We start from the raw sequence: 27530 nt of genomic DNA on the forward strand, positions 1-27530 counted from the left end.
GAGGATGTAGATGAAGATGAAATGGGAGATAAGATACTGCGTGAAGAGTTTGACAGAGCACTGAAAGACCTGAGTCAAAACAAGGCCCCGGGAGTAGACAACATTCCATTAGAACTACTGATGGCCTCAGGAGAGCCAGTCATGACAAAACTCTACCATCTGGTGAGCACGATGTATGAGACAGGCGAAATACCCTCAGACTTTAAGAAGAATATAATAATTCCAATCCCAAAGAAAGCAGGTGTTGACAGATGTGAAAGTTACCGAACTATCAGTTTAATAAGTCACAGCTGCAAAATACTAACGCGAATTCTTTACAGACGAATGGAAAAACTGGTAGAAGCCGACCTCGGGGAAGATCAGTTTGGATTCCGTAGAAATGTTGGAACACGTGAGGCAATACTGACCTTACGACTTATCTTGGAAGAAAGATTAAGAAAAGGCAAACCTACGTTTCTAGCATTTGTAGACTTAGAGAAAGCTTTTGACAATGTTGACTGGAATACTCTCTTTCAAATTCTGAAGGTGGCAGGGGTAAAATACAGGGAGCGAAAGGCTATTTACAGTTTGTACAGAAACCAGATGGCAGTTATAAGAGTCGAGGGGCATGAAAGGGAAGCAGTGATTGGGAAAGGAGTGAGACAGGGTTGTAGCCTCTCCCCGATGTTATTCAATCTGTATATTGAGCAAGCAGTAAAGGAAACAAAAGAAAAATTCGGAGTAGGTATTAAAATTCATGGAGAAGAAGTAAAAACTTTGAGGTTCGCCGATGACATTGTAATTCTGTCAGAGACAGCAAAGGACTTGGAAGAGCAGTTGAACGGAATGGACAGTGTCTTGAAAGGAGGATATAAGATGAACATCAACAAAAGCAAAACGAGGATAATGGAATGTAGTCAAATTAAGTCGGGTGATGCTGAGGGAATTAGATTAGGAAATGAGACACTTAAAGTAGTAAAGGAGTTTTGCTATTTAGGCAGTGAAATAACCGATGATGGTCGAAGTAGAGAGGATATAAAATGTAGACTGGCAATGGCAAGGAAAGCGTTTCTCAAGAAGAGAAATTTGTTAACATCGAATATAGATTTAGGTGTCAGGAAGTCGTTTCTGAAAGTATTTGTATGGAGTGTAGCCATGTATGGAAGTGAGACATGGACGATAACTAGTTTGGACAAGAAGAGAATAGAAGCTTTCGAAATGTGGTGCTACAGAAGAATGCTGAAGATAAGGTGGGTAGATCACGTAACTAATGAGGAGGTATTGAATAGGATTGGGGAGAAGAGAAGTTTGTGGCACAACTTGACTAGAAGAAGGGATCGGTTGGTAGGACATGTTCTGAGGCATCGAGGGATCACAAATTTAGCATTGGAGGGCTGCGTGGAGGGTAAAAATCGTAGAGGGAGACCAAGAGATCAATACACTAAGCAGATTCAGAAGGATGTAGGTTGCAGTAGGTACTGGGAGATGAAGAAGCTTGCACAGGATAGAGTAGCATGGAGAGCTGCATCAAACCAGTCTCAGGACTGAAGACCACAACAACAACTTAAGTTCCAACCCTTGTGATTTCAGTTAAGATAGTCGTAGTAAAATTCATCCTGTTCTAATAGGATCTGGAAGCTATGTACATAAAAATTTTATTTAACATATGAATATTATCTCTTATACCTAGTCTTCTGTGATTTAAATCTCGGCCTCATATACTGGATGATTCAGGAGAAATGTCACATATGTGAGGTGATTCAACATCTGAAAATAAACTGAAAAAGTCCTATGAACATGTGTCCGACTTTCTGTTGTTACGGGACTGGAGCAGGTTGAAGACTACACACATCCATAAATGAATATAAAGACAATTGTGAATATTACTTACTAAAATGCAGCTCAATTCTTAAGTAAAAAGCCAAATGTCTTATCTTGTGTGAATGGTACATATATCTGTGACTATTTATTCGTATAGACTATCATGAAATGTCTGTGTGTTTTATTAGTTGTAGCAGAAATAATTTTGGAATATTATTAAGACATTTGTAATGTACCGAACATTTGGAACTACCAGTTTCCATAAATACATTGGAACAAATCCTAAGAGAACTTCATTTGAAAAAACTTTTGTACATTTTACATCATAATAACTACAATACAAAGAAATTGAACATGTTTACTTTTTGTGAGAAAATAAGTTATTTATTTGGGGAAAAGAGAGAGAGAGAGAACTAAATAAATAGACAGTAGAATGTAATTATATCTGTTTCTATCCTACAGCTTGTATGCCACTTTGTGGACAATTCCTGTTTATATTTACATTTTTTTCTTCTTGCTTTACAGTTGCAGTTTGTACAAAATATTTCATACTGGAATAGTATAAAGCCAGCATTTTATCATGGTCACATGGCCTTTTTAGATTTTGGAAGGTAATTAGTTTTATGTGCTATTGTCTTACATAATTATTACATATTGCTATGTGTACTGAAAAATCTTTGTTGTTTCTCACATCAGGTACTTTTTATTTTATGTTTATAGTTGAATGCATGGTATCTTCAGTTTTGGGGGGTGTACAAATTTGTTGGTATCAGATTTGCATTATGTAGAAATTCTCACTTTGTTTCTGTATATCTAATCTCTGTTTTGCACTCTTAATTACTTGTCTGGCTTCTGTGATCAAAAACTGTGTACAGTTTGTGAATGCCCTATCATTGTATATAGCAGAAGAGAAACTGCATACAATATCAGTAATTACATAGTGAAAATTTCCTAACAAGTGAGATGGCATACTGGCTGTTATACTTGACTGTCATTGAATAGGAGTTGGTTTTATATTCCTCCCAGGCTTGTCTATTTCTTTCGTAAGTTACTTCAGATGGCTGTCAGAACCCATACTCACTTCCTTCCACCCTTCTTCTCCAAATGAATCAACAGCTGATTTCTAATGCCCCTGTCGTCAATGAAATGTTGAAGTTTAACCTTCCTTCTTAAAATGTTTTGTATGAGATACCTTCAAGTTATTTGGTCCCATAAATTTTTCCTCCAGAAACTACCTATACTAATTAGTTTAAACTTGTCCACTTTTTGTGGATAGTTCTCTGTACACACACACTCATCTTCACAATGTTGACAACAAGAGTTTATAACAGCTGCAAATACCTCTTTTGATCTGTTTTCCCATTGGAAATTCACTGATGTTATTGTGTGTTCCAACTAGAAAACTGGATACTATAGAAAAAAATTTTATCATTGGAAAGAAAAACCAGAGATCATGGTAGCTGACTCACTATTCTAAAGTGATTTATATGAAGAAATGTCTGTCAGGAGTGTCCGTCAGTTGCTCTGCACTAGCAGTAACAGGCCCAGCGGATATTGTTGTACGATACACAAGACTGAATGCAACTGATGAACGGAAATATAAAAATGCAGCAAATGAAGCAGGTAAAAGGGAAAATGTGTAAAAATGTGATTGGCAGGAAGTGCAGAATGGCAAAGCAGGAATGGCCAGATAAGGAACTGAAGACTGTATATGCACACGACTATGGGAAACGTAGATGGCAAAGGTCCAGGAAAATTTAAAAATAACTTCCAAAGAAAGCAGATGCGCCTATGAACATTCAGACCTCAGGTGGCAAGCCAGTACTAAGCAGAGAAGGGGAGGTGGGATGATGGATGGAATATACAGGGTGAAGTGAAATTCATGCACTCAGGCTTTGCAGCTTAACTCCCCACATGCAGGCGATAAAAAAAATCTCTCACAAAATCCCCCTTTGGGTCCAGGTGTTAGAATAGGCCCAAGGTATTCTTGCCTGTCGTAAGAGGCAACTAAAAGGAGCCTCACACTTTTCGGCCCTATGAGTTCAGGTCCCATTCTATGATTTGACCTGCCAATTTCAAAATTCTACAGAAGTGCGTGCCATACGGGGAAGGACACCTTACGTGGTGCAAAAGTTTCCATAGTGCCCTTAGATTCGATCTCCTGAATCTCTTGTCATTGCTTTACATCTCTACCTGCAATTCAACTATTAGGGCGAGGACGCTTTCCGGGATATGTCATCTTCTTCCATTGTCTCCTGCCGTATTTCGCCCCCATGACTATATTGGATTTCTCTGCACCCAATATCCAGCATGGTAGCCAGTCTGTTGTGATGATGCCATCATGTACCCATTTGGTGGTAGCCCCCTGACAACACACAGATCGCACTGCTGATGCCTGAGCTGTAAACTCCCCGTGTATGCCAAGGAGTAGATGCATGTTGTCCTGGGGCATCAGGACTCCCAGCAATGGCCATCATGCCAGTTGGCTTTTTCTGTGGCTGGGTGGCACCCGTGGGGAGAGCCTCTGATTGAGTGGGTGGCATCAAGGGAGATGACCCGCAATGAAGCGGACTAAGTCGTCTCATGCTGGTGACCGTATGGCACCAGCAGTATCTAAGAAGAGCAAGATTGAATACAATGACCCTAAATAGTTTCCCTCCCTCGCTACATCATGGGAGGAACGTAGGGCTACGGAATGTAGAGTGCCATATTCACCTCAGTTTTTAGTCTGTAGCAGAACTGATGGGGAGTCCTTTCTACCTATGATGTCTCAATTTTTCATTGAACACCTTGAAGATAAGTTTGTAGAAGTGACAGTGGTGTCCAAGAACAAAACAGTGCAGTCCTGATTCAGACAGCATCCCCAGCCCAGCCCCGAGTGTTACTCGCCTGTGACAAGCTGGGTGATATTCCTGTTTCTGTCACTCCCCATAAAAGCCTCAACATGGTCCAGGGGATCATTTTCCATCATGATCTCCTCTTGCAGTCTGACTACGAGCTCCACGCCAATTTAGAATGGCGGGGTGTTCATTTCACCCAGTGCGTTTACAGGGGACCCAAAGACAACAGGGTTGCTACCAGTGCCTTCATCTTGGCCTTTGAGGGTGATTCTTTGCCTGAAAAGGTCAAGGTGATGATTTACCACTGTGACATTAAACCATACGTCCCTCCCTCTACGCAGTGCTTTATGTGCCAAAAATTCGGCCACATGTCTTCTTGCTGCACTTCCAGCACTACATGTCAAGTCTGTCGACTTCTCAGCCTCACGATAATGTCATCCTCTAGTGGAATTGCGGCAGTTTTTTCCACCACCTGGCTGATTACGGCAACTCTTAAGCTTTACACCTGCTTTCTGCATTGCCCTTCTGCAGCTATAGCGGATATTACAAGAACCATAGTGACTGTAATAGTGTGTCAGGTGGAGTTTGTGTGTGTGTGTCCTGAACTCAGTATGCAGTGAACCTGTGCCCCTTGAAACCCCTCTTGCCTTTTTGAAGCTGTGGCTGTCAGGATAACGACGGCGCAGGAAATAACTGTCTGCAATGTATATCTTCCTCCAGATGGTGCAGTACCCCTGAACACATTGACTGCACTGATTTATCAACTCCCTAAACCTTTCCTACTTTTGGGAGATTTTAACGCTCATAACCCCTTGTGGGGTGGTCCCGTGCTTATTGGCCAAGGCAGAGATGTCGAAAATTTACTGTCACAACTCGACCTCTGCCTCTTAAATACTGGTGACCCCATGCATTTCAATGTGGCACATGGCACATATTCGGCCATTGATCTCTTGGTTTGCAGTCCTAGCCTTCACCTGTCTATCCACCAGAGAGAACATGACAACCTGTGCGGTAGTGACCACTTCCCCATCTTCCTGTCACTGCCCCCAGCATCAGGCCCAGGGGCACCTGCCCAGATGGGCTTTAAACAAGGCAGACTGGGACACTTTCACTTCTCCTGTCACCTTGAATTTCCCCACATGATAACATCAATGTGGTGGTTGAGCAGATAACTACAATGATCGTTTCTGTGGTGGAAAACGCAATCCTTTGTTCTTTAGGGTGCCCCTGGCAAAAGACAGTCCCTTGGTGGTTGCCAAAAGTCGCTGAGGCAATTACAGAGCACTGGTGAGCTCTTCAGTGGCATAAGCCGCACCCTTCCCTGGAGCACCTCTTAGCCTTTAAACGGCTCTGTGCCCGCATTTGCCAGCTTATCAAAAGACGGAAACAGGAGTGTTGGGAGAGATACATCTCGACCATAGGGTGCCATATGTCACCTTCCCAAGTCTGGGAAAAGATCAAATGAGTTTTTGGGTACTAGACCCCAGCAGGGGTTCTCGGTGTTAACATATATGGCGTGTTACCTACTGACGCAAATGTGAATGCTGAGCACTATGCTCACGCATCTGCAGCAGAGAATTACTCCCCAGCCTTTCGCACTCTCAAATGGCGGATAGAAGGGAAAGTCCTCTCGTTCACTACACGCCACAGTGAACCCTATAATGCCCCATTCACAGAGTGGGAGCTCCTCAGTGCCCTTGCACATTGCCCGCAACACAGCTCCTGGGTCAGATCAGATCCACAGTCATATGATTAAACATCTCTGGTCTGACTACAAGGGACACCTCGTTATCTTCAGCTGAATCTGGTGCAGTGGCATCTTTCCATCACACTGGCGGTAGAGCACCATCATACCAGTGCTCAAACTGGCAAAAACCTACTTGATGTAGATAGCAATTAGCCCATCAGCCTCACCAACGTTCTTTGTAAGCTGCTGGAACATATGGTGTGTCAGTGGTTGTGTTGGGTCCTGGACTCATGTGGCTTACTGGCTCGGTGCCAGGGCAGTTTCTGCCAGGTTCGCTCTACCACTGATAATCTGGTGTCCCTCGAGTCTGCCATCCAAACAGCCTTTCCCAGACACCAACACCTTGTTGCCATCTTTTTTGATTTACAAAAAGTGTATGACACCACCTGGTGACATCATATCCTTGCCACATTATATGAGTGGGGTCTCTGAGGCCGCTCCCGATGTTTATCCAGAATTTCCTGTCACATTGTACTTTCCATATCCAAGTTGGTGCCCCCCATATTACCTCCCACGTCCAGGAGAATGAGGTCCCGCAGGGCTCTGTATTGAGTGTCTCTCTATTTTTAGTGGCCATTAATGGTCTAGCAGCAGCTGTAGGGCTGTCCGTCTCACCTTCTCTGTATGCAGACGACTTCTGCATTTCGTACTGCTCCACCAGTACTGGTGTTGCTGAGAGGCACGTACAGGGAGCCATCCACAAGGTGCAGTCATGGTCTATAGCCCACGGCTTCCAGTTTTCAGCTAAAAAGTCATGTGTTACGCACTTCTGTCAGTGTCGTACCATTCATCCGGAACCAGAACTTTACCTTACTGTCGATCCCCTCAATGTAGTGGAGACATATTGATTTTTAGGACTGGTTTTTGACACCTTAAGCAGACATGCTGGCAGCACCTCAATGCCCTCCGCTGCCTGCGCAACACCAATTGAGGTACAGATTGCTCTATGCTGCTGCAGCTCTACAGAGCCCTTGTTCAATCCCACCTTGACTATGGGAGTCTGGTTTATGGTTCGGTGGTACCCTCAGCATTGCGTTTACTCGACCCAGAGCACCACTGTGGCATTCAACTAGTGACGGGAACTTTTAGGATGAGTCCGGTGACCAGTTTCCTGGCAGGGGCTGGAGTCCCTCCATTGCAGGTCAGGCGTGCGCAACAGCTTGCCAGTTATTTTGTACTTGTTTGCAGTTCTCCTGTGCATCCAAATTACCGTCTTATTTTCCCACGCAAGGCAGTTCATCTCCTGCATCGGCGGCCCAGGTCAGGGCTTACAATTGCAGTTCGTATCCAATCTCTTTTGTCTGAAGTGGAGTCCTTGCCTTTACCACCTATACTCGAGGTCTGTTTGACCTCCTTGGTGTATACCTAGGCTGTGGCGTTGCCGGGTTCTTTCACAAGGCCCAAAGGACTCAATTCACCCTGCAGCTCTCCGCTGTCACTTCCTCTTGATTTTCGCCATTTACCGAGGCCATGAAGTGGTTTACACCGACAGCTCAATGGCTGATGGTCACGTTGACTTGGCATATGCCCATGGAGGACATATTAAACAGCATTCCCTGCCCAATGGCTGATTTAGTTTTACGTTTTATGCATGAGGGTGGGTTTTATCATTTGATCTAAGTTTTAGCGCGTGTCCTTTGCCCCACGTGTCCTCCACCCTAGTGTTTTTAGGGTGGATGTTTTAATGTGTTGCAGAGTGGCTGGCTTCTCATTTTTATTCTCATGATCAGCCAGCCATGATAATCTGTTTTGTCGTTTTAATCTCTTCTACCTGTTTCTTGCATTTCTGTGGTTTTCTTCTGCCCTTTTCTCCATTTCAGTGTTTGTTGCCCTTCCATCGTTCTTTTGGTTTTTCATTTCTCTCCGTTTTGTGTTGTCAGTCTCACTTGTTTTATTCTCACCCTTGTTGCATTGTTTTATTCAGAACAAGATACCGATGATGTAGCAGTTTGGTCCCTTTGCCCCTCTTTTAAACCAGCCAACCAACAATCTCTCACAAAAGTTCGTCTGGCGAGTACATCCGGCAGAAAAAGGGCATTAAAGAGTGGCAATCTGGCACCACTGTAACCACATGTATGCGAAGTACATCTGCCAGCACATATTAGTTGTGCTGTACGGTTGGTGCAGTGGATAGAGTTTTGGGTTAGCATGCAGAAGGTCAAGGGTTCAATCCTGGGTTGGGGCACATTTTTTTTTATTTGCTAATTTTGTTCTGATGTTTCATACTGTAATATATACCATTTCTTAGGTCACATGTATCCTAAATTTACAACATTTTGTAATGCTGAACATAACAAATGCGTGGTTAGTCAAATTAGAAATAGACAGTTGAAACAAATGACCTGTTTTAGAACAATAACTTCAAAAACAATATCAGTTTCAAGATGCTAAAGATGAAAGTATAGTACAATAATACAACATCTACTTGTCATTTATACTACATGTAATATGAGCACTCAGATGTTGCACATTAGAAGCCAGTGATAATAATAATGTCCATATTAATGACCGTGTGACCTTTATGACAGAATTCATAGTCCTCAGAACAACAGATGCTCAAAGCGACCTTCCTGCACATCCAGACATTGTGCAATCCACTGGATCATACAGCTCTGGATCCTTTGCAGCAAAGCTGTGTCCACAGTAACGAGAGCAGCATGAACATGCACCACCAATTCTTCCACAGTCATCGGTGGAGTAGAGTATACATGCTCCCTCAGATGTCCCAACAGGAAGAAATCCAGGGGATTTAGGTCAGATGAATGCGGTGGCCATGCAACTGGACCTCCACGTTCGAGCCGTTTACCTGGAAATTTTCTGTCCAAATACGGTCATACATTAATTCCAGAGTGTGGAGGTGCACCATCATGTTGGAACCATATGCCCTGCTAAACATGTAGTTGAACATCTTCCAACACATTAGGTGGAAAGTTTGAGAGGATTGCATGATACCTTCTTGCAGTCAACTGGTCAGGCAACATGTAGGGGCTCAACACGTCACCCAATATTCTGACCCAGATGTTGATACCAAAGCAAACTTGATATCCACATCGCAGGTGACATGCGGGTTAACCTCACACCATTGGTGGGCATTGAAGACACCCTCAGGAGTGAATGCTGCTTCATCTGACCACATTAAGGTGTTTACAAAGTCATCATTGGCTTCCTGTTGTTTTTGGAACCATTCACAGAATTGCTTCTGCTGATGGTGATCTGCAGGATGCAGGTGTTGCAAGAAAGCATAATGATAGGGGTGCAGCCCATGCTCGTGCAGCACATAAACAACCGTGCATTGCGACACATGCAATTGCCTTGCTATGCTGCATGTACTTTGCTGAGGTTCTTGGTGTATGAGTTCCAGTAACTGGAGTACAGTGAGTCAGTGGATGACTTCTGTCACACAATGGTGGAAGGAGAGAACCTGATCCTGAAGATGCAGCTCCAGACAACGAACCATATTTTTATCAGGATGGTGTCGATGAGAATACCTAGCAGAATTTCACAAGCAGAAACGCCAGCCCGGTTATCAGATGCACCAAGGACCAGAAGCATATCCACATATTCATTGTTTGTGTATGCCATACATCTGCCACACTGGCTTAGAGGTTTACAATGCAAAAACTCTATACATGTATGCATGTACATTGGAGTCTGTCATGGGCGTATTACTCCACTTGCAACTAGTCCCTGTCTGGTGGACAGCACATACAGTATAAACACACTGTCAGTCATGCATGCTGTTCCACCTAATGCACATTATCCCTCTGGCAGATATTGTTCTGCATGATTCATCCCTGCACCGCTAATTGTGAAATGTTCGCTTTCAAATTACCCTAACGGTAATAAACACGATGTTTCCACAGTCCCGTTGGTAGAATAATAATAATAATAATAATAATAATGCATTGAGGTATGTACTAAACAGCATGTGGTTACCAGAATCAGTGTTGAAAGGCATAATTATTGGGACCATGGTGATAACACATACAAATAGTAACTGTGTTTGGACATTATTTGCAAGGCACGTTGCTAGTCCTACTGGCAATGTGAGGCCCTAACAAAATTTAATGGACCTGAATGAGGCAAGAATAATAGTTGGTACTAATCTATGGGACCACTGGAGGAGGGTACAAAGAAAATGGGTCTCACAGGTAGTATATGAAGTGGTGCGAATAAATTCATGGCCACAATGTGGAAAGGGCTTCTTTCAAAGCTGACCAATCTTCCCTATTTACGATTGTAGTATGTAAGTGCAAATGTTTTCTAGAGGATCCGCTGCAATTGCTGTTGATGATTAAGATGCCAGATATCGTACCACCTGGGCTAAATTTACCAAATAAAAAACATATGCCTCAACCAAGGATTGAACCATCGACCTCCTGCATCCTAACCCAAAACTCTATCCACTGCACCAACTGACAGAGGTAGTGACCATGCATGTGGTTACAGTGTTGCCAGATTGCCACTCTTTAACATCCTTTTCTTCGGTATGTACCTGCCGGACGAAATTTTGTGATAGACATTTTTTTTATCGCTGGCATGTGAGGAGTCGCTCTGCAAAGCCCGAGTGTGCGAATTTCACTTCACCCTGTATAAAACAGAAAAATGAACTCAAAGACAATGAGACAATGTTATAAACAAGGAAAAGAAAGTAAAGGCAGATCAGGATGAGATTGGGGAATGCAATATTGCAAGAATAATTTGACAAAGCATTGTTTGATCAAAATCTAAAATAACTTCCCTCAAAATTGTTGTTATCCTTGGGAGGACATACCATGAAAAACCTGTTGCATCTGATATGCGAGTATATGAAACAAGTGAAGAAACCTCAGATTTGGAAGAATATAACAATTCCTGTTCAAAAGTTGGTAAATTCTCACAGGTGTTAATATTACCAAACCATCAATGTAATAAGTCATGGTTGAAAAATACTGACTTGAATTATTTACAGAAGAAATGTGGGAGCACGCAAGGCAATACTGACCCAAAGACTTCTCTTAGAAGATATGTTAAAGAAAAGCAAGTCTAGATTTGTAAATTTGGAGGAAGTTTTTGTCAATGGTGTCTGGAATATTCTCTTTCAAATTCTGAAGATAACAGGGATAAAATACACAAAATGAAGCGTTATCTACAACTTTTACAGAAACCAGATGATCGAAGGACATGAAAAGGAAGTGGTACTGAGAAGGAAGTGAGACAGGTTGTAGTATATCCCCAGTGTTATTCAGTCTGTGCATTCAACAAGCCATTAACGAAACCTAGGAGAAATTTGGAAAGGGAATTAAAGTTCAGTGAGAAGAAATAAAATCATTGAGGTTTGCTAATGATATTGCAATTCTGTCAGAGATGCTACAGGACTTTGAAGATCAGTTGAAAAGAATGGATAGTAGAGCTTTTCATAGTTGACCGTCTACAGCTGTTAGATAATTTGAAACAAGCAGATTTGTGCTACCAGCTGGACTATTATATATTTATTTTCTACCAGTTTTGTTTAGTCACTGTTTTTCTCCTGTGGGGGTGACTAATAATTGAAACTGGTAAAATAAACATACAATTGTACAGCTGATGGCTAAAATATGATTGCTTTTTTTTCAAACAATGGATAGTGTCTTCAAAAGAGGATGTAAGTTAAATATCAAGTAAAGTAAATCAGTGGTAATGGAGTTTTGTCAAATTAAATCAGGCAATGCTGATGGGATTACATTAGGGATGAGACACAAAAATAGATGAGTTTTGCTATTTGGGCAGCAAAAGAATTGAGACTGGTTGAAGTAGAGAGCATATAAAATGAAGACTCGCAATAGCAAGAAAAATATTTCTGGAAAAGTGAATCTTGGTTATACTGACTATAAATATAAATGTCTTTTCTGAAAATATGTGTCTGTAGTGTAGCCTTGCACAGAAGTGAAATGTGTATCATAAAAAACTTGGACAAGAAAAGACTAGATTATGAAATGTAGTGTTACAGAAGAGCTCTGAAGATGATATGGGTAGATCAGATAACTAATGAAAAAGTATGACATTGAAGTGAGGAAAAAATCATTTTAAACTTAATATTTTCTTTATTTGGAGACACACAAAAGTTTTATACTGTTAACCAGTATAGGTCACCATTTTTCATTATCAGGACAATTGAAGCAACATCAGAATGATCACCAAGTAACACTTTATCGGACTGGATAATATAGTAAACTTTTCTGCAATTGCATCAAAGAAATTATAAAATGTAAAATTTAAAAAAATCACTTTCTCACAACAAAATGGTGTTTTTCCCAATAAAAGAAATGTATTGCATAACTTAAATAAAAGAAAGTTTATATTGCAGGAAAATCTTGTAGAGGATGAATGCTAGAGTGGAGAGTTGTGTCAAATTTTTCTTCAAACTGAAAATTGCAACAGCAATAACATGGATTGGTAAATTAGGAAAAAGTGTATGTTGTTATTTAGTTTATGAGACAAATGGAGAATATGTTCTTTCACACCAAAAACTTGTCCTAGAGGTATTAATGAAATGATGTCAGATGCTGTCTCTTGGTCTGATAACAACATACTTAAAATAAATGATGTGTTATTTACAGACAGAATGTAGCCACATTTTTGCTGAGAAAAGTGTATTATATTTGCAATTATTAAAGCTCGTACAAATGACATTTTGAATTAAGACAAACTTCAGACATTTGGAATTTCATAAAGATAGAAGATTAAACTGTGACTTCAGTTCTGCTGGTATGTGATATCTGGTGACTTTCTTGTTCATGGGAAAAGGATAAAAATATATCTGAATAACAGAGTGAAATGTAGTTAAGAGGAACCAAGTTAAGAATCGTACTGCCTTTCTTGAAGTGTGTGTTCTTAAATTTCTATGTTCAAGTTAATGCCTTCAAATAAAGTAAAGATATTTACTTCCCATGATGCTAAGTAAAGAAAGTAAGCTTTCCATATGCAATGACATTGGGTTGGGAAATGATCAGTACTACTTTTTTACTTCTTTGATGTAGTGTATCTTGGGATCCACTATAAACTGAAGAGTTGCATTTTTGATTCCAACAGAATTATATGATCTGTGAAACATTTTATGATTATCTAGTGTTAGTGTGTATGTACTGTTTGAGAATTCAAGGTTAATAATTGTGCTCTTGAGTATTTAGTACACTTCATGATGATTTTGCTCATTTTATTAGGAGTCACTATATGATGAGTCACTTGTTAGAAAAGCTTTTATACTGTATTTTTTTCTGCAGTACTTATTAAAATGCACAGTGTATTGAAAAATACACACAGCTCTTTGTACAAAATCATATATAAATGTAAACATCTGTTTTCAGGTTTGGAGTTTCACAGCGTCCGCTATATATTAATCTGATCCGGAAGCCACTGGATAGGCTAGTTTCATACTATTACTTCCTTCGCTATGGAGATGATTTTCGACCGCACCTAGTGCGCAGAAAACATGGTGACAAAAAGGTACAAGTAGCGATCTATTTGAAAAAGTATAAATATGAGTTGTTATGTTTTTACTTGGTGTTCTTCAGGAAATTACAGCAAGTATTAGTAATATGCAATTTCTGCTTATATTATAATGTAATGGCTAAAGGTCCCCAGGCACAAGCGAGTGATTGCAGTGGTCCATCACATGGGCGTGCAGTCACCTAACAGATCTTATGCATTGGCCAAATTGCAGTGATCTGACACTGATCATAGACTGCAGGGAAATACCGGTTAGTCTGATGGCTTGCACATGATTCGTGGGTGATCAAAAAGTCAGTATAAATTTGAAAACTGAATAAATCATGCAATAATGCAGATAGAGACGTACAAATTGACACACATGCTGGGAATGACATGGGGTTTTATTAGAACCAAAAAAATACAAAAGTTCAAAAAATGTCCGACAGATGGCGCTTCATCTGATCAGAGTAGCAATAATTAGCATAACAAAGTAAGACAAAGCAAAGATGATGTTCTTTACAAGAAATGCTCAATATGTCCACCATCATTCCTCAACAATAGCTGTAGTCGAGGAATAATGTTGTGAACAGCACTGTAAAGCATGTCCGGAGTTGTGGCGAGGCATTGGCGTCGGATGTTGTCTTTCAGCATCCCTCGAGATGTCAGTTGATCACAATACACTTACAACTTCAGGTAACCCCAAAGCCAATAATCGCACGGACTGAGGTCTGGGGACCTGGGAAGCGAAGCATGACGAAAGTGGCGACTGAGCACACAATCATCACCAAACGACGCGCGTAAGAGATCTTTCACGCACGAACTTTCAGACATTTTGTGAACTTTGTTTTTTTTTGTTTTTTTTTTTTTTTGTTCTAATAAAACCCCACGACATTCCAATCATGTATGTCAATTTTTACCTCTCTATCTACATTATTCCGTGGTCTATTAAGTTTTCAAATTTATACTGACTTTTTGATCACCCTGTACTACAGCTGCCTGGCTGGTTAGCAGCAGTGTGTGGCAATATGACTGCTTGCCTGCAACTGCTTTGTCTAGTTATTGAGCATATTTGTGTAGTTTTCTTATCATTTTGCTTTGCTCACATTGAGTAGGAACTTTGTCAGAATTTGCAGTTAGGAAGTGATGTTGAGGCCAGATTTCCCATTTGCATTAAAGAGGTGATACAAAATAGTCTCCGATTTTGCAGTGATTGGTATTTTGAAGTTTAATATGTAGAAGAAAAATTGATGGGTAGTTCATTGTAGTAGTCACAATACACTGAGCTGTACTAGATGACTTTGAGTTATTTATGAACAATTGTACACATTAATTAAAGTCTTGATTTCTAAACAGACTGATGTACCATAATATTAAGTGGATATTTTAATTTAAATGCTCAGGGCAAATCTATTATACAACTATACTAAAGTCCCTTGTCATTTTATATATTGCGACTCTCCCTCATACAATTTAGAACAAGGGTTGTGGCAATCATCAGTGTTGCTATTGACAACATTCCTATGCATATATTGAGATTACAAAACAAATTGTGTATACTTGCAGTTAACTTAAAAAACAAATGAGTGAAAAAGGAATTGAGGCCTAATATACAAAAAGTAATTGTACTGTGTAATAAAATGGAACACATACAGCGGTACTTAGTGTTATTTATTATAAGGCTACCAGTGTCGGTGCTTCAGTATACAATCATCAGTCCTTAAGTGACTGTATTGTATTAGCACACTGACAAGATGTACATAACCCACTTAGTGTCAGTTAGAAATTTAATATATTCTGTAAAATTATCTGCAGTTCCCAAGAAAAGAGTTTGAAAACAAGTTTAATAAATTATGATTTCCAGTTTTTAATTTATTTTTTGCAAGTGTTCATGGGGATATGAAGATCAACTGCAAGTGGTGCTAAACACTGTTCATTTTCAATAGCAGAGTTTCTTGGCACAGTGGTGCTCATAATACTGGTTTAAATTTTTGGTAGATCATTTGTGTGCAGTGGTTCATGTGGAGCGACTGGTTGCAGCGATGTTGCATGTGAAGGATCAACATGACATAAAATGGGAGCAGAAAGTTTTAAGTAAATAAATTAGTAAAAAATCTAAAATTAAGACAAAGAAGAGAAGACAGTCAGACAGATAGAAATCTCATGATAGAAAGGAAGGGATGCAAATACACTACGATCAAAAAATTAAACCAAGCAATGTGGCACAGTACATTTGGGAGGAGGGTGGTTCAAAACCCTGTCTGGTCATACTGATTTCTGTTTTCCATGGTTTCTCTGAATTGCTTAAGACAAATCCTGGGGTGGTTCTTTTGAAAATGACACAACCAATTTACTTCCCAGTCTGAACTCATGCTCCACTCATAATTACCTCACTATTGACCCCCTGATCCTTATCTTCCTTTCTTCCAAAAATTAATTATTATCAAGAAATAATAGCATATTTTCTGGAAAGGAGATTGAAAACATTGCAGGATAAAATAAAGCTTAGGAGCAAGACATTTGGCCTGGAATAGTTTTTAAAATATGTAATTAGAATGTGTCTGAAGCTAAAGGTGAACATTTAAAAACAGAATAAAAAAGCCAGAAAAATCTTCTACAGCAGCAAAGCAGTTGATAGAGTATGTGGTTATCTCTAGCTGCTTGGCAGTGCTACAACATGTTCAGTTTTAGAGCTCTGTTGGAACTTAGTACCATTTCTGAGAAAGATTTGTGAAGTGCCCCGTAGGTGAATACCTGGAGTGACAGAGCAGTGGGGCCCAGTGACATACAGGATGTCAAGAGAGATATTTTATTAGACTTCAAATACACATCATGTCATTAGCAATGAGAGGCAGACACGCTCTTCTCTGGTGACTCAGGTTGGTCACAGCTAGCAGGTGGCTGGCTTCCAACCATGGGAAAGGGGTGCATGCACAGTCGTGTTGCAGACATCAGGTTGAGCAACAACCAGTGGTCTGACTGTGGATTGAGGCTCTGACGTCAGTGGTGCTCTCATTCTTCTACCGCCACTCCATTCCACTGCGGAACAGCCACACCCAGTGACTTGGGTTCATTTGTGTTCACTGCATAGGCGAGCGAAGACCTCCACATGTGGGGGAAATCCGCTACCCCCTGGCAGGAGTCTGGTTACAGCAGGCATGGAAGGCAGGTCAGCAGCGCTGTGGCACCAAGTCCCTCAAGGAGATGGAGTGCAGGGGGCAACTGTCCCAACGAGACCTCGAACCCATGCATGCACCTGGTGGTGACAAATCATTATGTTGTCTAGTAAGGCCATGGCACTGTGGTCATGCGGCTGGTCTCTTAAAGAATCTGCCTCAAAATTCGCAGCTCAATACATGGTTCTGATGTGCATTTAGCACTGTTACCCAGCCCCCAGTCACATAGCTGACAACATGGGTTGCTGCACTGAGTGGTGACAACTACCCATATGTTATGACTGTTACTGCTGTGTGGTGCAGACTTCATCAAGCACAGCTAGCCTGTCTAACAATCCTTTTCTGCATGTGTTATGACCCATATGTCACCACAAGGCACTTAGCAACTGGCATTATGTAATTTGACACTTTAAAGCCACATTATTACATATCCCTACAAGTTTCACTTAAAACTGGATGTCAACAGTAATTTGTTTGAAGAATTGGCAGAGTCCCCGACATCAGTTGTTGGCTTCAATTTTTTCCCCCATTGCATAATGGATATGCTGTATAGGATTCAACTCCAGATATCTACTAGTCAGTTCATGTGATGAACACCTTTAAAAAAACATTGTCTGATGCGATAACGCAACGTAGAAGCATGTTACTGTCTATGAAGAAGAAACCTGCACCAACTGTTTTTCTTAGTGACATTATGAATTTGCTCAAACGCCAGTGGCAGGTGCTATAAGAGGGATGTTGTGCATCACATGGAGATTTATTGTTAAAATGTTTTGTGCGTCTTACAAAATGACAGTGGTGTGAAAATGAGATAAATGAACTGGGGCTCATATGTGGCTTATTGGCAGTTGTTCTTCCCACGCAGCATTTTTGAACAAAACAGGGATGAGTACAAGAAATAGCTTCCTATACTCACCATAACGTGGATTGTGGAGCCTAGATACAGTAGTAGTCTACTGGATGTCCTTTACCTATCATACCAGCCCATTTCCTCAAAAATTGTATCCAAAAGTTTCATCAGGTAGAAACGTATTCGAGGAATCTTTGATAGGGGTGTCAAGATTGCCCATACTTCATAGCTATACTGCATTGAACCACAACTTAACATTACCTCAGACAATAACTGAATACTTATTCTATGTTACTACAGCAATGAACCATGGTCCAACATCCTTTCACCATCAGATTCCTGTGGAAAGGGACAGTTATAATGTCAGCTCTACCAATACAAGTTGCATGGCTGCTCCTCCAATGTGCTAAAATAGGAACCTGCACTTACAGATGTGTGAGACTGGCATGCTGGGGTGACAGAATACACTGTAGTATGTTGTGTTATTTACATTTGCCTGACAGGGAAGTTCACTGAATTTTAAAACTTGTAAAACAATGGAAGTGCCACAAAAGTCCCCATGGTGCTCCATAAATAAGATATTCAGGAAGAGTTCTCACACCTACAGTCAACCAACATACTGGGTCCATTCACATTAATGGGACCATCGTCTATGTTCGATGCCAATGTGCAATAATCACTCACGGGCGGCAGGTAGCAGCACTATCAAGGAGGGTATATAAAGCATGCCAGGGGACACGAAAAATAGTGCAGTCATTATTGTAATGCAGAAACAGAATAATTTATCTGACATTCAAAAGGACATGACCATTGGCCTTCAAGACAAGGGTGGAAGCTTTTCCAAAATGGCTAAGTTTCTAAAGTGTTTAAATGCCACTGTGGTTAAAATATACCATGCATGACAAGATGGAACTATCCGAAAATGGCACCAAGGCAGCTGTGGTGCACCAGACCATAGATTACAGGGGTAAACAACAGCTGTGGAGATGTGTATGGGCAAATAGATGTGTAACTGTTGAGCAGTTGACTGCCGAGATGAATCAAGGAGCTACCAACAGTGTCTCCTCAGTGACCATTCAGGAGAAGTTGCTGAATGTGTGCCTCAGTAGCAGGTGCCTGCTTCAAGCACCTGTGCTGACTGCTGGTCACTAGTGACAATGGCTAGAATTGAGTCACAAGAAGTGGCCTCTTTAGATGAATCATGTTTTAATGCTCTATCGTATAGATGGCCATTGGCTTGTACAGTGTGAAACATCTGAAAGCAAACATCCTGCAGCAATTGTCGGAAGGGCCCAGGCTGGAGGAGGGAGCATTATGGTCTGGGGAATGCTTTTGTGGCATTCCCTGGGTGACCTCATCATTCTAGAAGGCACATTGGGTAACACAAGTATGTGTCTATCCTTGGAAACCATACCCATCACTGCATCGAGCTTGTTTTTCCCTGGCATGATGGCATCTACCAGCACACACAAGTATGTATCTATCCTTGGAAACAGTGCCTACCACTACATACAGTTTGTTTTTCCTTGGCACGATGCCATCTACCAACAGGACAATGCAATGTATCTCATAGTTCACAGTGTATGTGCATGGTTCAAAGAGCACCAGGATGAATTTATTGCATGCCCCTGGCCACCAAACCTCTGGATATAAACCCAGTCAAGAATCCACCTCGATTGGGCTGCTTGCGCCATGGATATTCAGCCGATAAACCTAGTGCAGCTGGCCGCAGCACCGGAGTTAGCGTGGTTCCATTCCCTGTTGATACCTTCCGGGATCTCATTGACACTCTTCCTGCATGTCTGGGAGCCGACCATACTGCAAAAGGTGGTTATTCAGGCGTTTGGAAAGGTGATTGCATTAATGTCACTGGATAGTGTATTTTCTAGGTTTAGAAATCCAGACAAATTGTTACTTCCCTTCAGTGTGGGTTATGAACGTAACATTCTGTCTTCACTAACCTAAATTTGCTGGAAGTAGTCTAATGCTTTAGATGACAAGAAGCAATGTAGAGCTGGTTTGCAAACTTCCCACCTCTCTCCCATATATTCTGTGGATAGCCGGCCATGTCGATCTCCAAAAACTACTTCTTCGAAGAATAATGCTGGTTAAGGGAATTTATCAGACTCTCTCTCTCTATTCTTGAAATAATTTTGTATTCGAAGAATATTTTTAGTTCAGTCATGGTATATTTCAACTTCCACAAAAAACAAAGTCACCACTTCTCATATAAATATTCAAACTTGTGCGAATCAACCAAGTCATCAAACATTAGACTCTATTAGGATACATTTACAACAGGGTTGGTTTAATAACCACGAGAAAATATGAACATGTCTTGCTTCTAGCAAGTCCAACACCAGCAAAGAATAGCACAGGCTCTTCTCTACACATACACTGAAACTCTATGGATCGTACAGCAGGTATTTGTCAGCCACCATTCGGCCACCGCGTCCGCACTTTGCTCATGACTGTTTTTAGACCTGCACACACAAACATGCAATGTGCGGTAGGTTTAATTTGTCTCTCTCCCACTTCTATTTAACCGAGCAAGGTGGGGCAGTGGTAGCACACTGGACTCGCATTCGGGAGGACGACGGTTCAATCCTGCGTCCGGCCATCCTGATTTAGGTTTTCCGTGATTTCCCTAAATCGCTCTAGGCAAATGCTGGGATGGTTCCTATCAAAGGGCATGGCTGGCTTCCTTCCCCATCCTTCCCTAATCCGATGAGACCGATGACCTCGCTGTCTGGTCTCCTTCCCCAAAACAACCCCAACACTTCTATTTAAAATATTGTGGGTTCAAGATGGAGGAAGGCCAAGTGGTTCTAGAATTTACACAGAAATTCTCTAAGCACTACATGTCCCCCCCCCCCCCCCCCCCCCCTCAGATCGAACACGCAATATTTTATATACCATCATTATGTTTATTTATATCACACAGAATAACAGTTCATCTTTCAACAGTATACCTTGTTCTTTTAATAACCATGAATACCCTTTTTCTTATTATTTAGCTATTCCTTTTTTTCATTTTACTTTAATTATAAAACGTGAATATTTCAATGAATGTTGTAGTTAGCTCTTTCAATATCTAAAAAAATCATTAAGACCAATTTGTTTTTCTTTTTTCTGCTCTTTATCCAATGTAAATTCCAGGTGTTCATGACACTTGAGTACTTTATTCTAATTTCTTATACTAGTATCATTACTTGTAGTAGTTTGTAGTCTGGAGGAACTCTGGGCAAATGAAAGTGTTCTTTTCAACTCTTGTAAACTCACATATAACATAATAAAGCTAGTGGTATATAGAATTCAAACTTACCAGAATAATTCCTATTAAATCTGTGACTTCTGTCATATACTTTCCTTTTCCCCTAGGATCAGTACCTATACCTTACATGTGGGTCGACCCTATGAGTGCACTTCCTCCTACCATTCTGGTAGGTATGCCCCCTTTATAAAACATCCCTGTTCATCAAGCCACAGGTCGTCCTATATCTATGTAGGTATGCCTGCCCTATATCCTTAGGAATTGCCAGGTATGTCCCCCTTATCCTTTATGAGTAGGCCTCATGGTTCATTGCCCTATTATACATCTTTATGTACACTATAATTAAATATGTCCTAGTAAAATTAAACTCTGTTTTACACTTCACTCTCACTTCTTAGTGCCTCCTCTAATACCAAGAGTCCTCTTCCATTTCTCAACTTCTATAATCTTAGTAAATACTATGTCTATAAATATTATTCAACTCATGCTAGTTACTATGTCTACACATAATCATCAAGTCCTACTAGTCTATGACTCATCTCTTCATCAGAGTGTTTGCTACCCTGACTTTTCTTAAATGATTATCGCGATTTTTACAACCTTGCTTATCACTGTTTTATAATTATTCCACAATCTCTCCTGCTCCTGTGTCTCTTAGCTTCAAGGAAGCTTGGAGCTTCAAGGAATCCTCAGAACCTTAGGCCCCCTACAAAACCTTTCACCTGGCTCCATCAACCTCCTGACCCCTATGACACCCGCTCATACCTCACCTGTCATTCAACAACATCTTTGCCTCTGTACTTCCGCCTCGACTGACATCTCTGCCCAAACTCTTTGCCTTTCCAAATGTCTGCTTGTGTCTGTGTATGTGCAGATGGATATGTGTGTGTGTGCGCGCGAGTGTATACCTGTCCTTTTTTCCCCCTAAGGCAAGTCTTTCCGCTCCCGGGATTGGAATGACTCCTTACCCTCTCCCTTAAAACCCACATCCTTTCGTCTTTCCCTCTCCTTCCCTCTTTCCTGGTGAAGCAACTATTGGTTGCGTTGCGAAAGCTTGAATTTTGTGTATATGTTTGTGTTTGTTTGTGTGACTATCAACATGCCAGGGGTTTCGTTTGGTAAGTTACATCATCTTTGTTTTTTATATATAAGACAAAAAAGGAACAATGTAGAACCGTAACTTAAAAAAACAATGTGTGTGTCTTTCCAGATGTACACATATTTTTAACCCCTACAACCCTTGGCGGTTCTTACATCCTTTTAATCTGGAACTTCATTGTTTGTGTATTCATATTTCTTTGTGTGTATGCGGAAGTGTTTTCGTGAAGTCGGATTCTTTGGCCTTCTTATCTGAAGACAAGTTGTGGTTTATTGGAAACCATGGAAACTAGGAAGCACTTCTGCAATAGAAGTAGATGAACATGAAAAGAGGGAAAAATAGATAGGTCCTCAAACGAGAAGTAAGAAAGGAAAAAAAGATAGATGTGGTTGCTAAGATCGAAGAAGAGAAAGAAGACAGCCCCAAAGACAGGAAACCCTTCCCACCCCCCTTCCCTAGGATCGCTACCTCGTTGGTACTTGAGTGGGAAGCTGGAGGAGGCATGGTATTAAATTGTCTCCTACAGAACGGACATTCCTACCTTCACCCTTGAGGTCAGCGAAGAAAATCGTAGCTACGCTATGGAAACAGCAAATGGTGAAGAATCAGGCACACTTGTTTGCGAGGGTCGTTTGAAAGGTGTGATGTGTGTTTTTTGTTAGTCATGATTTATCTGTTAGTGTAAACCATGCTTTTACCTTCACTACCCACCCCCTTTCGACATAAATACAAACCCTCCCATCTATGTCACATCTCGTAAAAGGTATAAAATATTCTGTACCAAGTATAAAATTATATATTCCATTATCACAGTCATTTAATTAGTCACACAATATTATGTTTTCCACAGATATAATATTCCATTCAGTTTACTAAGAAAAATATGCTCAATGACTTTAACTCAATTATCTTACATTCAGTGTGAGAATGGTATTCTCATGAATTCAGAAAGTATTTTGAAAGTTATGTGCCAGGTATTGTTTTCTCTACTTACTTAGAACTATTTGAAAAAAAGGATTACCAGGCAGCTTTCAAGAAAATCATTTTTGGGATAATTTTAGTTATGATTCATATTAATAGAATATACAAATATAATGACATTGATTTCACTCAGACTTCTGCCCACAGATTTGCACAGAAAACTGGTGAAGAAATTACTTACAAGGCGTAATACAGGCAAAAACAGAACCTAACTATACGTGGAGACTGTGTTGGCTGCTGTTGACATTACAATCGAAACCGTGGGAGAGAATGGCTGGCTAGGCAGATTTAATCTATCTTATTTCAGGGATAATATGCATACCAATTCCCACCTCATGTCACCGCCTAGTAAAGTCAGGATAAGTTGGGGCGAGCCAGGACGAGTCATGAAGACAGGTAGGGGCACCCCTGGAATAACCGAGGAAGCTGCAATCAAAATTGCTAGTGGGCACAACCCTCTAACAACTGAGGATGACGCAGACAAAATTCCTAGCAGGCACAACCCTCTGTCAACCGAGGATGACGCAGTCACGTACCAGGAGCAATTTTGGGTGATGTAATAACAAATTCTTGCTGGTATGGTTTTTTCTAATAACCTCTAAGTGGGGGATGATAGAATAGTGTAAGAAGTTGGGGAATTCAGTGCAGGAAAATTTTATTACAGAAGAAACACCAAAAACAACTCGGGATTCGACAGTCGTCACTCTGTCCATTAACACAGAACGTCAACATCCCTGGGAGAATAAACAATATGTCCTTTACATTGTACTTTACTTTTTCTGACCCAGTTGTAGGATCCGCTAAAAATAATGTTTTGGGATGTATTACCATTTGAATATCTTCCCAAGCTAGAAATTCTTTAAATTTGTTACTAACAAGTTGTGGTCCATTATCTGTGAGAAATCATTTTGGTTTTCCCACCTCCAGAAAGCACTGTTGCAAACAGCATATAACCATCTGTGTATTTGCTCTTTTGATAGGATATAACTTAACATATTTTGACCAGCACTCTATGATGACAAAAATGTATGACACTCCTCCCTTTCCTTTAGGAACCGGCCCTAAAAAATCTGCTGCTGTAAGATCGTGTAATGATTTAGGAATAATTGGATACATTTTGTATTTAACATGAGTGTTACTCTCTTTCACCTTCTGGCAGATTTCACATGTCCTAATTAAGGATGCTACTTTATGTCCTAGCTTCTTAAAATAATGGAACTTATTCATATGAGCTATACACTTTTTTACTCCAAAGTGTCCATATCCTGTATGAATATACCACACAGTTTTGTCTTCCATTAACTTCGGAATGCAAATGCGCCAACATTGTGATGTTATACTGTCTCTCCAAAACAAATTATGCCCTATAATTTTCCTCTTTCCTGCTTGATTAGGAGCTATGGAATTCCTTATACACATAGCAAACATTTCTGTAAAATAGCAATCATGATGGATGTTTTCTGTTATTCTTTGGGCCACCTCTTGTACCCTGGTGTACGGATATTCTACTGTCATAAAATTAATTGCAAAAATTACGCTGGGTCCCTCCGTACATTTTAACTCTCCCGTTCCTACTGGTAACCTAGAAAAAGCGTCCAGTACAATATTCTCAGAACCTTTTACATACTGTATCCTAATGTCATATTCCTGTAGGAACAACATCCATCGCAATAATCTACTATGTAACAACCGACTTATCATTAAAAGAGGTAGATCTGTATAGACATGGATTTCTGACCCCCATACTAGTTTTTGGAATTGTTGGATACTCCATACTATTGTCAATAGTTCTTTTTCAGTAGCTGTGTAGCTTAATTCATGTTTATGAATATAATAGAGGGAAACATTCCACGTGGGAAAAAATATATAAAAAACAAAGATGTGGTAACTTACCAAACGAGAAAGCGCTGGTTTATAGACACAATAAAAACCACACAAACACACACACAAATTTCAAGCTTTCACAATCCAAGGTTGCTTCATCAGGAAAGAGGGAAAGACGAAAGGATGTGGGTTTTAAGGGAGAGGGTAAGGAGTCATCTCCGTACCCTCCCCCTGAAAACCCACATCCTTTCATCTTTCCCTCTCCTTCCCTCTTTCCTGATGAAGCAACCTTAGGTTGCGAAAGCTTTCTCGTTTGGTAAGTTACAGCATCTTTGTTTTTTATATATATTAATTCATGTTTATAATAGTGGGAAACATTCCACATAGGAAAAATATATCTAAAAACAAAGATGATGAGACTTACCAAACAAAAGCGCTGGCAGGTCGATAGACACACAAACAAACACAAACATACACACAAAATTTCTAGCTTTCGCAACCAACGTCTGCTTCGTCAGGAAAGAGGGAAGGAGAGGGAAAGACGAAAGGATGTTTATTAAGACTATGGCTAGCAAAAGCTATGGAGCTATGATTTACATTATTTAGACCCAACTCTCCTTGAAAAAGTTCTGCTGCGGTACCCTAATCAGATGTATCGGTTGAAATTATAAATGGCTCACCCGTACTCGGATGATGTAATATGGGTGACTCTACCAGTGCTCTTTTTACGTTTTCAAATGCATCATTTGCCTCCTGACCCCAAACCCACAGTATTCCCTTTCTTAATAAACATAAAATTCCTGTATCATTCAGTTCTTGATCCCGTATATACTGTCTATAGTATCCGGCCACTCCTATAGATCCCTTCAACTGTCTTACGTTTCTAGGGGGTGGACAATCTTTAATAGCTTTTATGCGCTCAGGATCGGGTCTAATCCCCTGCACCCCTACAATATGCCCTAGAAACTTAAGCTCTTGTTGCGCAAAGTGCGATTTAGACAATTTCACTGTAATACCTCTTTCTTTAAATTTTTTGAGGGTCTTACTCAAGGTTAGACAATGTTCTTCCCAGGTAGCATAGATTATGAGGATATCATCTACATATATTATTAAATACTTCAATAAATTTCTTCCTAATGCCTCATACAGAGCATGTATAAATATGGATACTGAGATATTTTGACCGAATGGTAACTCATTGAAATGAGACGATTTACAATCAAACAGAAATGCTGTATACTTCTTTGATTCAGGTTGTAGCCTAATTTGCCAATATCCCACCATCAGGTCCATTGTGCTAAAAAACCTTGCTTTTTTAAATTTGGATAACAATTCATCGATGTTAATTGGTCTGTCTTGTTCTGTCTCTATATGTTTATTCAATATATGCGCATCTAGCACTAATCGCGCACCTCCTGTATCCTTTTTTACCACTACTAAAGGGTTATTCATGAGGTTAGGGCTACGTTCTATTATATTGTTGTCAATCATTTTGTCAATTTCCTCCTTAACTGCTTCTTTTAACCTTACCGGTATTGGATATGGCTTACAGAATGATGAAGTGTCATCTTTGATTTTAAACTTACATATGTAATCGCTGATATTACTGGGATGATCATAAAGTACTACTTCATATTCCATTGACTGATGACCTTAGCAGTTAAGTCCCATAGTGCTCACATTCCATTAGAATTTTATATAAATCTAATTTTTGTTCACTGGTTAATATTAGAGATCCATTTACTTTGTTTTGTATGTCAGTTCAATGTGATAACATGATTTACATTATCGATCTCTGGTGACAATTGTGCTGTAGCAGTTAATCGTAAACATTGACATTCAGTTATTTGTCTTGCAATGTAATTATGAGTTAAAAACGGTACCCAACATTTACTGTCATCTTTACCAAAGCAAAGAAGATTTTCCTCAAAATTCAATATGACATTAAATTCTAATAACCAGTCTAGGCCAAATAAAACATCCCTGTTAATATGTTCTACTATTACAAGGGGTTTGGCAAAATCTGATATTTCCGATGTGGCAGTTCACTTGGGTTTCATGTTTCACAACTTTACTTTTCGTTCTGGTTATACCAACTATGTAAAACTCCAGTTACTGGTAACAGCGGTAAGTAATGTTTAATCTGTAATGTGTTAAAGAATGCACTAGAAATGAGTGACGTCTCACTCTCTGAGTCTATAAATATGTTAACTTCAGAAGTCTCCATGGTTCCTGCTATTATTGGTAGTGGATTGCTGGTAGTCAAGCTTGGTTTTTCCAGTAACAACCATTCTTTTGTTGGTATTTTGTGCATGAAATTAACATACTTATTATGAACCAGGCCTCCTAGTGTATCTCTAGGACCTGGGCCCTGCCCCTGGATCCAGATCACACTGCGTTTTTCTCATTATTAGTAATCACTGATTGGTTACCAAATTGGGTACTACATTACTACTTTGTGCTCTATTATTACTTGGCACAAATTCCTGTGAA

At 40.2% G+C, this 27530-nt stretch overlaps 1 protein-coding gene across 1 annotated transcript in view; it reads left to right on the top strand.

Moving 5' to 3' along the window:
• The window catches only part of LOC126088510 (heparin sulfate O-sulfotransferase-like), an 80195-nt gene that overhangs the window by 18748 nt on the left and 33917 nt on the right, over positions 1-27530 (top strand). The window contains exons 3-4 of the mRNA XM_049906655.1: positions 2326-2411; positions 13713-13851. Of these exons, the coding sequence (XP_049762612.1) occupies positions 2326-2411; positions 13713-13851 (225 nt within the window). The remainder of the gene's footprint in view (positions 1-2325; positions 2412-13712; positions 13852-27530) is intronic.

This window comes from Schistocerca cancellata, chromosome 6 (assembly GCF_023864275.1).
Source record: "Schistocerca cancellata isolate TAMUIC-IGC-003103 chromosome 6, iqSchCanc2.1, whole genome shotgun sequence".
Taxonomy (NCBI): domain Eukaryota; kingdom Metazoa; phylum Arthropoda; class Insecta; order Orthoptera; family Acrididae; genus Schistocerca; species Schistocerca cancellata.